At 44.4% G+C, this 15317-nt stretch overlaps 1 protein-coding gene across 1 annotated transcript in view; it reads right to left on the bottom strand.

The window, feature by feature from the left end:
• The window catches only part of LOC138598779 (collagen alpha-1(XXIII) chain), a 125417-nt gene that overhangs the window by 24036 nt on the left and 86064 nt on the right, over positions 1–15317 (bottom strand). The window contains exons 3-5 of the mRNA XM_069670632.1: positions 9723–9771; positions 9581–9584; positions 6277–6303 (exon numbers count right to left, since the gene is read on the bottom strand). Of these exons, the coding sequence (XP_069526733.1) occupies positions 6277–6303; positions 9581–9584; positions 9723–9771 (80 nt within the window). The remainder of the gene's footprint in view (positions 1–6276; positions 6304–9580; positions 9585–9722; positions 9772–15317) is intronic.

Raw genomic sequence — 15317 nt, 5'->3', positions numbered from 1 at the left:
AAGAAGGAAGACGAAGAAATTGTGTTTAGTTCTTATACAAATCTTCTATGTATATCCTGCCCGATTTAACTGCATGTTTGTGTGCACACATACGACTCGGATATGGAGACGTTTCCAGGTGGTTGTGGTTTATAATTATTTGTAGATTTAGAGTGTGGTGTCCAGCCGGATAGACTGTGAGTGGATTTGATCCAGCTGGGTCGAGCTTCCACACAGCCTCACATCTACCATGTCTCCGTGTGTTTGCAGTGATGAGATAATCCAACAGGCAGTTAAGTATAGCCCCTATACAACCTCACCCCGGTGCCGAAACAGCAGTTGGAGTTGTCCACTTTGTTTACCTCAATAAAAACAGCCGAGCAGTCGTTGAACCTCCTCGGCAAAGCAACACTCAGTTCAAAGGCACAAACCTTCAGATCCCTACTTAAACAAAAAGGAACTCTAGGATGAAACTTTCCAAAAACACTTAAACGTGATGTATGCGGTAAAGGCTAATGTTGACTTCCTCCTTAACGACTGTACTTGATGTTAAGCTAACAGTGTTCACAGGGTCCCTTGAGTCGTAGGTTGCACAACCCTTCACAGTGCTGGTGGCTCTGCAGACTGGAAACCATCATTAACAAACGTCATCTCTGGCCTTGGATGGCTCGTATATCCGGGCTTTTCCTTCATCTTCCTGCTTTACCAGCCCCTCGGGTGCTATCCGGCCCGGGGTCCCATAGTGAAAACCTACCACAGTTTCATCGCTGGCTGCTTTGATGGATGGACAGTAGGCACATAAGGATGAAAAAGGGGATATTTAGGGGGGGATTGTACCATAAGTTTATTTTTTATTTAATGTAAGGCTATAAACTGTTTTCAAAAACATTAGTGGTTAGTCCATATAAAGGAGATTTATAAAAGTACAGAAGGAAGCCTTTGAGGCTCCTGATGTCTTTTTGATTCAAGGCCGCTTGTGAAATCAGCAGTGGGTGGCTGAGACTCGGGTGGAACAAATGACTGAGACCAATCGCACGGCAATAATTTCACCAGGACTGTCTAAAGCTGAGATTAAGTGTAAGGATGTAATGCGCTGTATCACTGGACTTAACTTCTTTCACCACTCTATTAAAAGCAGCATGCTGCGTTTTTCATGTCATCCGTGGTGCTTTGAGCACTTGAGTAAGCCTACAAATGTCCCAGTGAGTTTTGTCTTCTGTATGCGTACATGCCTCTGGATTTATGCATGTGTGTGTGATATCTCTGCATCTGGCAGCGTTTATCAGCGCCCGGCTCTTTCAAGACTCATCAGGATGAGCAGGCGAGGTGTACACGGTGAGGTCACTGGCTGCTGTGGAGTCTGATCCGGAGCAAAAACAGGCTGATTTATAGCTGCTAACAAGCCTCACAGTGGCCTGTGAAGTGCAGGTACCGTAGCTGTGTGTGCGTCTCGTCCTTTGTGTGAGTGTGTTAGAGAAAGTGTATAAAACCCAGTATCTAATATCTGACAGCCGACAGTTTGCTTTAAGTAAGATAGTGTTACCTCTATGACCTTAGTTACTTAGCTGTTATCCTATATGCATACAATAACACTCAGATGAACTGTGGCTACCTGAAGCTGTAACTCAACCAAGCATGCAGCCGTGCAGTAAGCTCCTGTATGACGTATAAGACAGATATGAGCCTTACTTCAATCAGCAGCAGAGGTCAGAAAGAGAAGACTCTTAATGGGGCTTTAAAAAAAGGCAAAAAAAAAATCGGGGGCAGAAGGACAGGAACCAGGTGAGATTGCATTTCGATGTGCGGTCGTTAATAAACGTTCTGCTTTTCGTTCTGCGTAGCTGCTGTGTTAAACTGTGCCTCCATTGTGGTGCAGACCTACAGAGCACAAAAGTCTGCAAGGCATGAGAAAGAGCTGGAATTCATATAAAAATAGAACAGGCTGTACGAAAAAAAGCCACTAGTAAAACCTTCATCTGTACCACAAATGGATCAGGCCGCAGAGTAGAAAAAAAGGAGGACAGAGAGAGGACCATAGAAGAATAAAAAAAGAGATTAATGTTGAGGAAAAGTGAGAAATAGGCCTGAGATTACCACCGAAACCTCAAGTGATTGTGGGAGAAAATGAAATAATGCCTTTTTATTCATGTGCGGTTCTTCGTGTGTATTCCTTGTCTACATCGCCATCCTGTCCCTCAGCAGAAGTTTGGACTCAGCATTCCCACCAATTAGATGGCTTTTAAACACATTTCTGGAAAATTACTTGGCCTGCAGGAGGGCATGTATCGCTGTCTATGTTTGTGTATGTGTGTGTGTGCATGCTCACACATGTATATGTGCACGCGTGTGTGTCTTAATCCCTAATGAAACAGGGCGAGGGGCGTCTTTACTGTCTTTATGGTGCTCCCTATGGTGCAGACTGCTAATTATCCAGTGGGGTGTAATTGCTGAGGATGCTTCGAGAAATCTTGGTGTCTGCACATCAGCGAGAATCACACATGGCACAGCGATGTGTCGCGCACATTAGGCTGGATGAGTTTAATTATGTGACGCCAAAATGAAAGAAGACGGGGAGAGTGAGCCTTTTCCTCTCTCCTGGTTCTACTTTTCTTCCCTCCTTTGATATCATTATCTTTTCCTCCCTCGCAGTGATCCACAACCCTCCTTTGGATACATTCCCCTCCTCCTCTACACTTGCTTTCATGTTGCCACAGGGACAAAACTCCACTCTACGTCAGGGCTACATGAACATTAATTGCGAAACATGACATGTGCTTCTTTAGGGGGGGAAAAAGTGGCTGCGTCTTGAATAAAGCATACCAGAGTGCCAGAGTGCTGTGTGTTTGGGACAGAACATTACTGACATGTTGTTGGGTGACTGTCTGGCTTTAATCTGCGCTCAGCGGCCTGGAAGCCTGAACAATGCAGGCCTTGGGCTGATTCTGCTGACTGAGGGCCGCTGTCTGTCGCAGGCTGGCACTTCAGTGCACTGTGGGGACATATGAATGCAAAGAAAACTGGTGTGTGTGTGTGTGTTTCCCCCTCCGCACTTTTCTGTCATTGTGTCTGACTCTGATTGTTTGACAGTGGGGAGGCTCGTTTCTGAAACTCAAACCCCTGGCCTGTGATTTATGAGAGGAAGACGTGACAGGGGTTACACGAGGAGAGAAAACATACATCGGCACGCACAAACACACACACACGCTTATCAAAGTGTTCTGCTTGAGACACACACAGACGGCATGTCTTTAACACTGTTTATCATTCAAATAATGCCTCAATGGAAGTGGACTGCTGCATGCATCAACAACTGCGAGACATGTGTACGCCACCTGAATGAACTGCAGCACATGCAGCGTCACACTTTCAAACATGCACCCGTGTGTCTACAGAGCTTATGTGACAAGTTAGTGGTGAAAGAAGTGCTCAGTGGCCAGTTGCACAAAGTTTTTCAGATAAGGAATTCACGTTATTATTTTTCCTTAAGGAAATTGTTTAAGACAGTTGCAATGAACATCTCAGACTGATTCCTAAGGTAAGAAAAAAAACTAAGCTGTTTACCGCAGTCCAGCTTAAATACGTTATGAATACTCCACAGCTGCCATGGTGACGGAACACCGACCCAAGATTTTAAAAACGTAGGCTCATAATGTCAAAAATCAAAAGAAATGAGGCCAAATTGGACTGTTTAAGAAAAGCTCACGCTACATGAAGATGCGAGGAGAAAACACGCTCTAAAAAGGACATTTGAACCAAACGTTACATCAGCGCTGAAACAACGAATGTGGCAAAAAACACAGCTTGATGTGTTTTACTCTGATTACAAGAGGCGTGGGCTCCACGTAGCGTGACGCAGAAGTTGACGATCATCCAGCAATGCAGTGACAACGTAAAGTTTGGGGAGATTAGCAGCCGCAGCAGCGCAAGCTTCATCCGCGCTGCTCAATAAAACACCTGTATAGTACGTTTTGTTGAGGTTAAGTAGCTGTTTATGGTTCCTAAAGTTTCTTCTTTGAATTGTTGCTAAGGATAATTGTGCAACGCCTTACCGATTTTAAGGAATTACTTAAGATAAAAAACACGACACAACATGAGGATGAAAAGTATTTAGGAAACATCCTAAGGACAGGACTTAAGGTGAATGTGCGCAGCTCATTTTTTTTTAAGGAAACCTGAAGTGAATTTTTAAGGAAAATCTTAAATTAAGATGCTTCTTGCAACGGGCCACAGATCTTTTACCACAGTGTAGAAAAACTCCGGTGGTGAAGGTACATTTTGATTCGTTCATATAGTACCGAGCAGAGCGGGAAGTTCCCCCCTTCATCAATAAAGTCTTAACTTGTGATATAATACGTCCAAACTTCTTTGGTGATTATATTTTGCAATCTGAATATATAAAGTAAATGTATTAAAGTAAAAAGTACCACATTGAAATGTGAAATGTTGTTGGGTAAAGCGATAAAGTTGCATAAAACCTCAAGTAAAGTAAAATACCTCAAAAATGTGCTTAAGCGTGCTGTTAATGATGTGTCAATGTGTCAAAGAATAAAGAGATCTGCCTGCTGAGGGTGGAAGGCTTGACTTTGACAGAGACATAATAAGGGTGAGAGAGGGCGAGAGAGAAAAGGGGTTTTGGAAAGCGAGCCATGTGTTTGTTTTAACAATGGAAAAATAAAGAAAGAGAATTTGTTGGCACAAGTCACTGGCACGGTTAGCATCGCGGCGCTCTCACAAAACTGACTCGACTCATTTGCGCTGATGTGCGCATGCCCTCTCCATATGAGCGGTGCATGTGACACACACACACGCAGAAAGAGAGAGACCTCTGACCACTTCCACAGCTCTGGCCTTTGTTTCAGAGATTTACATAAACTACGGGTGGTTGGATGGGGTTCACACACAGCTGCACATATGGACAGAGATACACAAACACAGCTACCCAACAGGAACAACGGCCTCTTTAAGCTCCACTTCTGAAACTCGATCATCTCTGCTGCTGCTAAATGAAATAATGTGCTGTCCATGTTAATTGCCAGTGTGATTAATCTGCTGCTGTTTCGCTGTAACTTCATACACGCAGCCTCTTTAGCCATCATACCTGCACATGTGCATCATAACAGGAAGGATTACCCACACTATGCAGCTTTAATACAAAACACTACTTCATTAATTTAGCACACATTTAAAAGAGAAAACAACTCTAATGAAGACAGTGACAAAGATGAATAGAGTCACAGTCAAACAAACACAAATGTGCACACACTCCTCTGTGTGTGTGTGTGTGTGTGTGTGTGTGTGTGTGTGTGTGCGCTCCACCTGTGTGTAATTAGCAGCAGGCATTTCCCGTCAGGAGGGCCGAGCAGTGCCAGGCAGACTGGGAATCCGACTGGGACCGAGCCCCATGGGTAATGAACTTCCCAAAATTTCCAGAGAGACAGCGTACACAACAGACAATAGAGGGGTCACACGATAGCAGGACAAAGTGTCCCACAAAGCACACACACACACGCCCTGCAGGGTGATACCTCTGCTCATACAGCCTGATCTGTGAATCATGAGGGCGTATCAGTGTTAGATGATGTAATTATGATGATGGCTTCACCTCAAACAGCAGCAGAGCCTGCACGAGCTGTTTTATGTCAGCGAGTGGAGAAACTCAGTACCCTGACCGGCCACAAGAGGCCGCTGTTTCTCCTGAGAGAAGCCGTATGTATGTATTGTGGTTTGATGCATTGTCAACGATCTGCTTTGCATTCAGTAGTTTTGGACGTACGCAGTTGTATTATTTAAACATTTGTAAACCTCGTCTAAAAGCTGAAGGCCATGATTTGTGCCTTGTGGATGTATGGTTCACATTTGTATGGTTTACACTCTTGTGGTTTTTGTTTACAGATCATATCTTCTTTATGTTTATTACTCATTTTCACACGTGCACCAAATCTGTTTTAAGCTGCTTTTTTTTTTTTTGCCTCGAGACAGTAAGTTGTAAGACTTTCAACTCATCTTACCGCCCAGGGGAAGTCAATGTCTGCATGTATTTAACTGCCTTTATGTTGAGTAACTTCTCAGTCATGGGGCAGGATATATCATTGGAGGAGAGGAAATGTTTAAAGTCGCAGAAGAAGAGGCAAAGACACAGGACAGGAGGCAATTAGAGTAAATGTCTTTAAAAGGCGCAGTAAAGGGACAAAAAAAGAAGTAAAGTTGTTGGAAAAAAGAATAAATCCAGAGATAAAAAAAGCGAGAGGTGATTGGGTGAATTGAAGAGTGACAGGATAAATAACAAATCAAATTTACCGGGTATCCATCCCGTCCAGCCTTGCCCTGGTGAGGTTAGAGATTGAAGCATGAAGCATTGAGAAAGGTTAGAACAGAAACCAACAGTGCAGCAGGATGTATATGAACGTATCACGTAATTTTAGTCTACACTCAAAGATTCCTGCATGACATATTTAGAAAGCTAATTGTCATTTGGGGTTTGTGCTAATAGCTTCCAGTCCGTGCACTGACAGATCGTGCAGTAGCAGGTGACTCATTACCACACCTTCCCTTCAGCTTTACGGGCCGGAGGCTGGACTCGGGGTGTGTTCAGGAAAATAAATTACACATCGTTTCATGCACACTTAAAGGAACCAGCTGGATGGACAGTTCTGTCCAATAAAATGATCCCCTGGATTTTCAAAATGTCAGCCTGACACGCTGCTCTGTCCGAATGTTTCCACTAAAACGTCATGGTGTGTTTAAGAGCCTCTGCATATCTGATCTCTGCCACATGTCACCAAAAAATTTAAAAAAATGCAAATTAAATATGAAAAAAAAAAGACACCCGAAGGCAGGAGTAGTGTCTGGTTAGTTAATGTCTTTGTGAGTGTTTTATCTGCCGTGTGTGTGAGTGTCAGCAGGAGCTGTAGTCCCACTGAGGAGTATAAGTCGCTGCTAATAAGTCAGCACACACACACACACACACACACACACACACACACACAGTTCCCTAGGTGGTCCGTTTATTGCCGTGCTCTGTGGATGCACATGTGTGAGTGAGTCTGTGTCAGCTTGTGTGTCTGTGTGTTCAGGTTTTACTGCTGTGGGAGAAAACCCAAGCATGTATAGTGAAGGTGAATATATAGGAGGTGTGTTTGCATGTTTAACAGCAGAGGTAAATCCCGTCATATTGGTTGATTATCATACTACCTGCATGAGATGAGATTGTACTTACAGCAGGTCCTGCAACAGAAAAGAAAAATCAGGCATTAGGAAATAAACTGTATACATGTTCAACGAAGCACAGCATGTGTGAGTTATATTAATCTCTGGTTTGTGCAGCAATCAATTCCTCTGAACGGCGGTGCGCGACTAAAAAACAGCACATGCAATGTGGTTTGTTAAATGATGACTGTAATTAAGCAGCTAAATATGGTACAGAACAAGCTCATTAGAGCCGCTGCCAGTGGAGTTTGTGGTGAAGCCGTTATGATAAACAGACTTCTGGATAATGGGTCGTGTTTTGCATTAGGATATGAAGTAATGTCTGTTTGCTCAGAAGATATCTGTGTTAGAGGTGGAGGACGAACAGGCGGGGAAAACCACGTGTATAAAAAAGATGTCTCTCAGGGCAGTGTTTCAGATCTGATTGAAATTGTCTGATGTTCAGCCGCAACAAGTTTCTGCTTTTTATTCTTAGTCTAACCAAAAACAACAGTGATGATCAAAGGACTCGTCTTGGTCTTGATGGAAGACTCTTAAAGAAAACATTCTCTTAAAAGTGGAAGGCCCGAGGGCCTTAATAAACCATCCAAACCCCACAGAGTGAGGATATTATTTAGCCATTAAAATAATTGATATTAAGGATTGCTTTCAATGTATCTGATTTAAATTTAAAACCAATCATGATGTTGATTTATAAGATTGTTAACACAATTATAGCCTATGGCACAGTTTGAACCGATGCCACTGCAGCTCTGGTAGAACACCGCTCATCAGCATGGATGAAACACTAAACATCGACATAAACTCGAGATTGAAAACAGACTCCCTCTGGGGAATAGTGGAATATTTGTGGTGTTTTGTTACTATTTAAACACACTGAAAGTCCTGCTAACATGACCAGAATCTATGCGAGCCTGGAAGTTTAACGTTTGATTTAAGGGACGGAGCATTTTTGGGACAAGAGGAGCAGAAAGAGGGATGAAAAAAATGAAGGTTGTGGGGGTGAGAAGGTAAAAGGGAAAGAAGAAGAAAAGGTGTTGGGGTTTATGGGGCATGAAGTCAGTCAAATTCAGCTGTGTCTAGACGCTCGGACAAGGACCTCCTGGGCCAGACAGCTAGGTAAACAAAAGCACACTGAGGCCAGCTTTAAGCATTGAACTTGAGACAGGTGTGTGTGGAGACTACAGAGAAAGAAAGAGACACGAAAAAAGAGAGAATGAAAGAAGTAAACAGAAGAAACAGGGAGAAGAACAAACAGAAACAGAAATCGTGAGAGTTGGGTTGATGTAGGAGACAAGGCGACAGATGCTAAACTGCTCCGTCTGTGCTCTTTCCTGTTATTTGTAACTTGTGTTTCTGTTTCTTCTCTGCACTCTTATTTGTTATTTCTCTGACAGAAACAGGGAAAACCTCTCATGATCTTGTAAAAGCCGTCCTGCAGTCATTAGCTCGACGATGGCGCAACAGTCTCTCCATGCCACCTATCCTTGCACGATAACCCGGGCTGCAACGTGAGGACGCAAAAGTAAACAACAGGAGAGACAGTCTAAACAGAACCACATCGCCCTTTTGCGCAGAACATCTTGTGACAAATAGTGGAGGCCAATGAGCGTCCTGTTCTTAACGCCGAGGTTTCCCGTAATGATAATCCGCCACAAGACAAATGACTGGAAAACCATCCCAGCCATACTCGCCTGGTGATCCCCTGATGGCATCGCAGAACCTTAGAGGGATTTCTGCAGGCTACGTTGATTGGAGGATTTAAAGCAGAAGTCTGGCGATGCTTTCTTTGCAACAAATCCCATTAAAAGCAGCTCCCATTGCTGTCCAAAAAAAACATTGTTGCACAAGATCAGCTTTAAACAGCTTTAGAAAATATCTAAATTAAAGCAGTAACAGTTACTGGTGATGTGGCACTTAGTCAACATCTTCACAGCAGCAGATCTCATCAATTTAATCTCCTCTGCAATGACTCACAGCAGACTGGATCCTTTCCATCTGACACATTTCCTGCAGAACTTCAGTCCTGCAGGTTTTGATAAAAATCGTCTAACAGTGTCGCGCCGCAGTTTGGCGGAGTCAACACTTCATTAAAACCGTTTAGCGCGAGGATGACTCAAACGTGTTAAACATCCGCTCGATCTGTCATGACGACCTTTTGCGTAACAAGAGTTATGTCTCTACACTGTTTGGGTTCTTAGATGAGTGTTTTGCGGTCTGCAACACAATAATGGCGGGTACTGATGCTGGCAAGGGAGAGTCTCATTAGGCTCGTAGTACAGCAGCTGCTACCGCTCAGGGAGAAACGACTGACATCTGGGTAAAGTTAGCGCAAACACATGGCCGAGGTTAGCGCTGTGTCGAGGGACGGGGATAACTGCTGCCCGTCGTCCACCGGCCTGGCTCACGGGTCACAACTTTTACCAGCCTCGAACTCACCCAGGAAGGGAGAGGGAGTGTGGGAACAACAGGGAGAGAGATGAGGAAAGAGTGTGAGAGAGGAGAAATAAACAAACAAAGCAGGTGTTTGGCGTCACTTACCAGGTTCCCCTCTTCTTCCCATCCGTCCACGTTTTCCTGGAGGCCCTGTGAAAACACACAGACAGAGTTATAAATCCCCTGAACCAGCTCTGCAGGGATGAGTAGAGAACGACCAAGCATCACTTGAAGTTTTACCACTGTTGTGACTGGCATTAAGTTTGTGTGTCCTGGCACAGCACAAAAAAGTCAGATTCAACAGAGATCCTGAACCAACCAAGTGGACCTTCAGTTTAGGGCTCTCTGGCTGAGGTTAATCAGATCTGTTCCTCACTGCCTGGGCTTCATCCAGCCACCGCCCTCTGACCCTGCGGTGATGAAGCTGGTGCCACCACCTTTCCGGTACAAAGATTTCTGCTGTTGATGGAGAAGTCTGGTAAAGTTGTGATAAACAACAGGAGGGCTGTCGGGAACCCAAAAGATGATGTGGTCTATAGCAAGAGGGCCGGCCTCGAGTCTCAGACCTCATGCTGCTACCGGACCATGAATCATTTCTACAAGACCGCTGTTTGCGTCAGTGTCTGGTAGTTTAGTGCTGTTTTAAGAGATGGTGCGAATGATCATAGAGAATAAAAAGCTCAGGCTCGGAAAAGTCGTCCACTGCTCCTTGTTAGCTTAGCAACTGTCAAAAGCTACGGAGCTCTGTCAAGCTTTGGATGTCCTCACAAGATGAGAAGAGTTTGGAGGATTAAGTCTTTTAAAACCAGTGTAGTTAAAAATGAAGAATACTTGTGTACTTTCTGGGGTACAGAAATGTGTTTGTCTGCTCTTATCTAAGCTACAAATGTTAAGCTAACTAGCTTACTATCTACAGTAGAGTGAGGTCAAGAAGTGAAGTTAATTCATATATTTGATTATATTTATGTGAAAACGTGTTTACAATGTTTATACAGCTTAACATGTACATCATCCTCTGGCTTTCATAACTTTTACCTTGAGCTAAGTCCTCCTAGCTTCTGATTGGTTTGTTCTGTAACATGTGATTAGGAACAAGGAAGCGTTGAAGTTGTTAAGCTGATGAAAGCTGTGTCTCCTTCGAAGGACGCAGGGTTACGAAGGATGCTTCATTTGTAGCCCGCGTATAGACCGCTAAGGCTGAACTGAAATGAGACGGTCTGGTCTACGGAGGATTTCCAGTTCGTGTCACCAGCTGTTCCCGCCCTTACCCATATGTCACAAAGCACGGCTCCTGTCGTCTAGCAACAGGTAGCTAGCTGGCTAACTAGCTAACATAACTAACGTCATGTAACAACTTATAATTTTAAAGATAATATGAAGTTTCACGGCCCCTCCCCCTTTCCCCTTTTTTTTTAACATTTGTATTCCTAGCTTACACCAAAAACTTTAAAATTTAGAAGTAGATTGCTCAGCCACTTGAGTGTCCACCACCTTGTTTGAATTTGTGTGCAATGAATCTCTCTGAATTGTCGGAAAAAGGAGGACGCATTTGTCAACCGCATCTAAAAGGAGCCTTCAGAATCGGACAGCCTTCGATGCACAGCTGTGACACAATAAGCCCTGAAATATGTCCTTCGAAGGCTGCAGCCCCCGAATTGGGACACATCAAGTGATCTAACCACAATATATCGAGCACTAACGTTACATTAGTATTGGGAAAATATTGCGTTGCGTCTGTGCATCACAACCTTTGCTAATTGTATGTTCTCTGGGGGTAGCAGGTTATGTTAGAAAGCTGAGGCAACATGAGGCTAATTATTGCTAGCAACAGTCGTCATTTCAGCTAGCAAAATCTACCGTCACCAGCCAAAACTGAGAAGCTTACTCTTGTCAGCTTTCGTGTGAAATAAATGACCTACAGTTTCAAAAACGAGTAAGCAATTCAAAAGGTCTGTAGCCATTATCTTTGTAACAACAGTAACTAGAGCCAGCTTTCTTCTTCAAGGCCTGAAACCCTCCTGTAGGTAAAACCTCTTTCCCTCTCTTTCCATGTGCCCATCATCCTCCCACAGCTCTTTTAATGAAATAGGAACCATACTGGGTATGTTCCTGATGCTAAATGGTTCTGGCTGCAGACATGTTTTCTCTATTGTCATTATTGGGGTTATTGTAGTGGCCTAATCACTTCCTGACTCTGCCCACCCTTTCAAAGAGAGCTCAGTCCTCCACCTCCACCTCCTCTCCGTGTCCACCTCAACCACTTTCCTCCTTCTTTCCCTCCTTTGTGTCACAGAAAGATTTTCCCCGTATGTCCACTGTTCCTGGTTTTTATCTGATTCAGTTTGCCATTTATAGCTGCTGCCGGACATTTTTGGCAACAAGTAAAGCAATTTAAAAAGTAACAATGGAGCCTGAGTACAGCTGTGCACCTATGACTCCCATTTAAAATTTATGTTTGAACAATTTTAATCATTTAACACCTCTACACCCTCAAACCTCAGACACATATGCCAGCTAACACACACACACACACACACGCGCGCGCACACACACACTCTGCCAGCCGTAGAATTTATATTAATAGTCTCCATATTCCAGAGTGGGCTCTACTTCCCCCGTTTCAGCCCCCGCAGCCGTAAACAGCAGCATGGAGCTGTTCTGCTGGGGGCCGAGGCCTCTACAGAGAAGGACGGAGCATTTCCCTTTGGGCCCGAGGGGAGGAGATGGGGAGGACAAGCTTGAAGTGGGGGGGAGAGGAATGCGTAAGGGAGTGGCGGGATGGGAAGAGAGACAGTGGGGGCTGAAAAATGAAATGTGAGGGTCAGAGAGGAAGATTTACTGCAGTTAGAAACGTCAGGAGAAAAGATGGTGCCACCTGAATATGGGTTACCAAGGCCATGCCTGCTCTACCTTTACTTGGGACATAAAAGGCAACTGGCATGTCGACAGCTTGGTCGCCAAACGCTGGAGGAGCGGGCGTCAGAGGGACTGAAATGTGGGAGTGGGATTGTCCCTGGGAGGGGGAGTGGATGTGGGCGATGACAAGCTGATGTAGGACTGTATTGACGGGAGGAATTAATGGGAAAAACAGCAGCAGAGGGGAGCAGATTGTGTGTAAGTATTCAGATTCCTATTTCAGGAGAGAGCACATATCCTCTGACATATAGGCAAACTAACACGTAAACACACACGCACATGATGTGACTTAGGTGTCAGCTTAAGTTAGGTGTCACTTCCTGCGTCGCCGTGGCAAGCCAGGGTCAGGAAATGTCACACATACACACCAGAATAGAAACCGCGTGTACCCTACAGAGAGGATCATATTTGTATTGTAATGTCTCCATCATCAAATTTCATCTACCATCTCTTTTTTCCTAGTTGCTATCTAGAGGTCAAAGGTCATCAAAAACACTGCGTTTTCAGTTGGTTTATACAGTGTTAAGCAGGTGGGAGGATGCTAATGGAGCAGAGAGAGGCGACTAGGGAAGGAAAGTTTTAAGAGAGGCAAGCGTAGTGCAGAGACTAGAGGAAAAGCGCTGAACGAGGACGTCGTCCGTCACTGTAACAGGTGTTGAAATACGCCCAAGGAAAGAAAGATGGCCCTCGGAAAACGTCCGACATGTAGGGAAGAAAAAACTGCATCCTGTTCGTAGATCTCTCTGAGGGACGCTCCGGCAGAGCGGGACACATGCAGGCTCAATCAGCATCATGAATATGAATATGAGCACGTAAATGGCTCTCTAGGCAGACCATACACACATACTGAACTGTGTTTGAACTGCAGATAGATGGTCGCCTGAAGCTGTGTACCTCAAGCTAACCCTAAACTTCTCCTAAAGTATCAGCTTGGAAACGTGCGGTCCAGAGTTTGACAAGGAGCCAGCTGAAGGCCTCCTCTCCCCAAATACTCTTAGTGTGTTTACATGTTTGTGAGAAGAGAGTCAAAAACCTGAGGCTGTGAGAAACAAACACATGGATCTCCTTCATTGGTCTTTACATGGAACTGGAGGATGACCCTTCAATCACACATGAGGGCAGATTCCCAAGACTCACACACACATATGGGGCAATAACTGCGATTACCCCATCAACGCTTAAAGTACATGTTTGCGTTAATCATCTCCCTTTCTCTTGCTCGTTCTTCTTCTCTTTAAACAAAGCGAGGGAACATTGCCTGCATACACATCTACACCATTTACAAACGCACACGCCCGTCCGTCCTCCATCTGCTCTGTCTGTTTCTCATAGCCATGCCTCGGCTTGATTTAGCTACTGTGACATTTCTCGCAAACAAAGTGCTTCCAGGGAACAAAGCGCAGGATTGGTGGAACAAGCTCCCCCCTCTGTCTCTTCTTTTAGGCCCCGTTTTGTTTGACCCAACGACTGGGAGCAATAAAGAGCCAAATGAAAATAGCAGAATGTGATACTCCTTATGCACGGCCACAGGACTTACATCCATCCATCTAGAGTCCTCCTGCAACGGGGGAAAATTTAATTTAACTGGAGAGGAAGAGAAAGGTGGGGTGGGGGCGTGGAGAGGAGGGTGTAAGTAGCGAAGGTCAGCTCGTTGCTTCCATAGTAGCTGGAGGCGATGTGTGTCTACGGCATCTCCTCTCTCATTCTGCCTCCGACTTAAGATTCTTTCAAACTCAGAATCCAATTGACTCAAGAAATATGAATTTCAAACAGCTTTTGTTTAAAATTACAAAGTGAGTTGTTATATTATTTGTCAAAGACTGAATATATCGCTCTTAATGAGACGTCAGCTCAATTGGTACCATTGAAACTGTTTACTGATCTGAGATGTGATCGTGAGGATTCCTTTGTTTCGTGTTTGCATGAACGCCGACAGCTGTTGAACCTCCCTGTCTCAAATAAAACTACTTCTTCCAAATGTCAACTGATCTGTCAGCGGCCCACTTTCCTTCCAATAAGATGGGGGACACATGCTGTGGATGTAAACAGCAAACAGAAAGAGGAAAAAGACAACGGATGTGATTCACATGCTGCTGATTCATTCTCCAGCTGCCCCGCGTCCTCCTCTGCCCGCAGGGTCAGCCGGGGTTCAGTGGCTCAGACAGGGTTCAAACCACAGACTGTATAAGACATGGATGTAGCCTCTGTGACTCGGTCCATTGGTACGGGGATTGCTTTTTTTGGAATTTTTGGCTTCTGCCATCTTGTTTTCTTTGGAGCTTGAAGTGTCTCGATCCTGGTTGACAGGTCACCGTTGGCTATCACAGGTAGCCACACCTTAAAGAATACAGGGGTGTTTCCAGGAGGTGACCTGGGGTGACATGCCCCCCCCTGACATCTGATTGGCCACCCTAGGTGCAACTCCAAGAACTGTAATTGACTATCTCTCTGGTCAAAGGTGGGGCTTAAGTTCCAACCACTTCGTTGGGCTTTATTATAACAGTGACTTTGAAGATACATCCTTTTGAGTCTTTTAATTTAGCACCAAAGATTTATATGCTGCCACTCTACTTTGTTATTATGTCTAATTAAAAAACCTTTACACACTATTGTAACAACTGTTTGATATCTTGATATTAGTAGTTAAAGTAGATACGATTAGTGGAAACAAAAAAGGTAAATAAATGTGCTCAATTTTTAATGCCCCCCATGCATAAGTCAGTGTCCCAGTTGGGCCACCGCAGCCAAAAAATTCTGGACACGCCCCTGAAAGAATACCC

The sequence above is a fragment of the Semicossyphus pulcher genome, unplaced genomic scaffold (genome assembly GCF_022749685.1).
Source record: "Semicossyphus pulcher isolate SPU_LCO1_2020_fin unplaced genomic scaffold, fSemPul1.0.p SCAF_2, whole genome shotgun sequence".
Lineage (NCBI taxonomy): Eukaryota > Metazoa > Chordata > Actinopteri > Labriformes > Labridae > Semicossyphus > Semicossyphus pulcher.
Note: the sequence above shows the minus strand (reverse complement) of the source record. Positions and strands in the feature narration are given on the sequence as shown.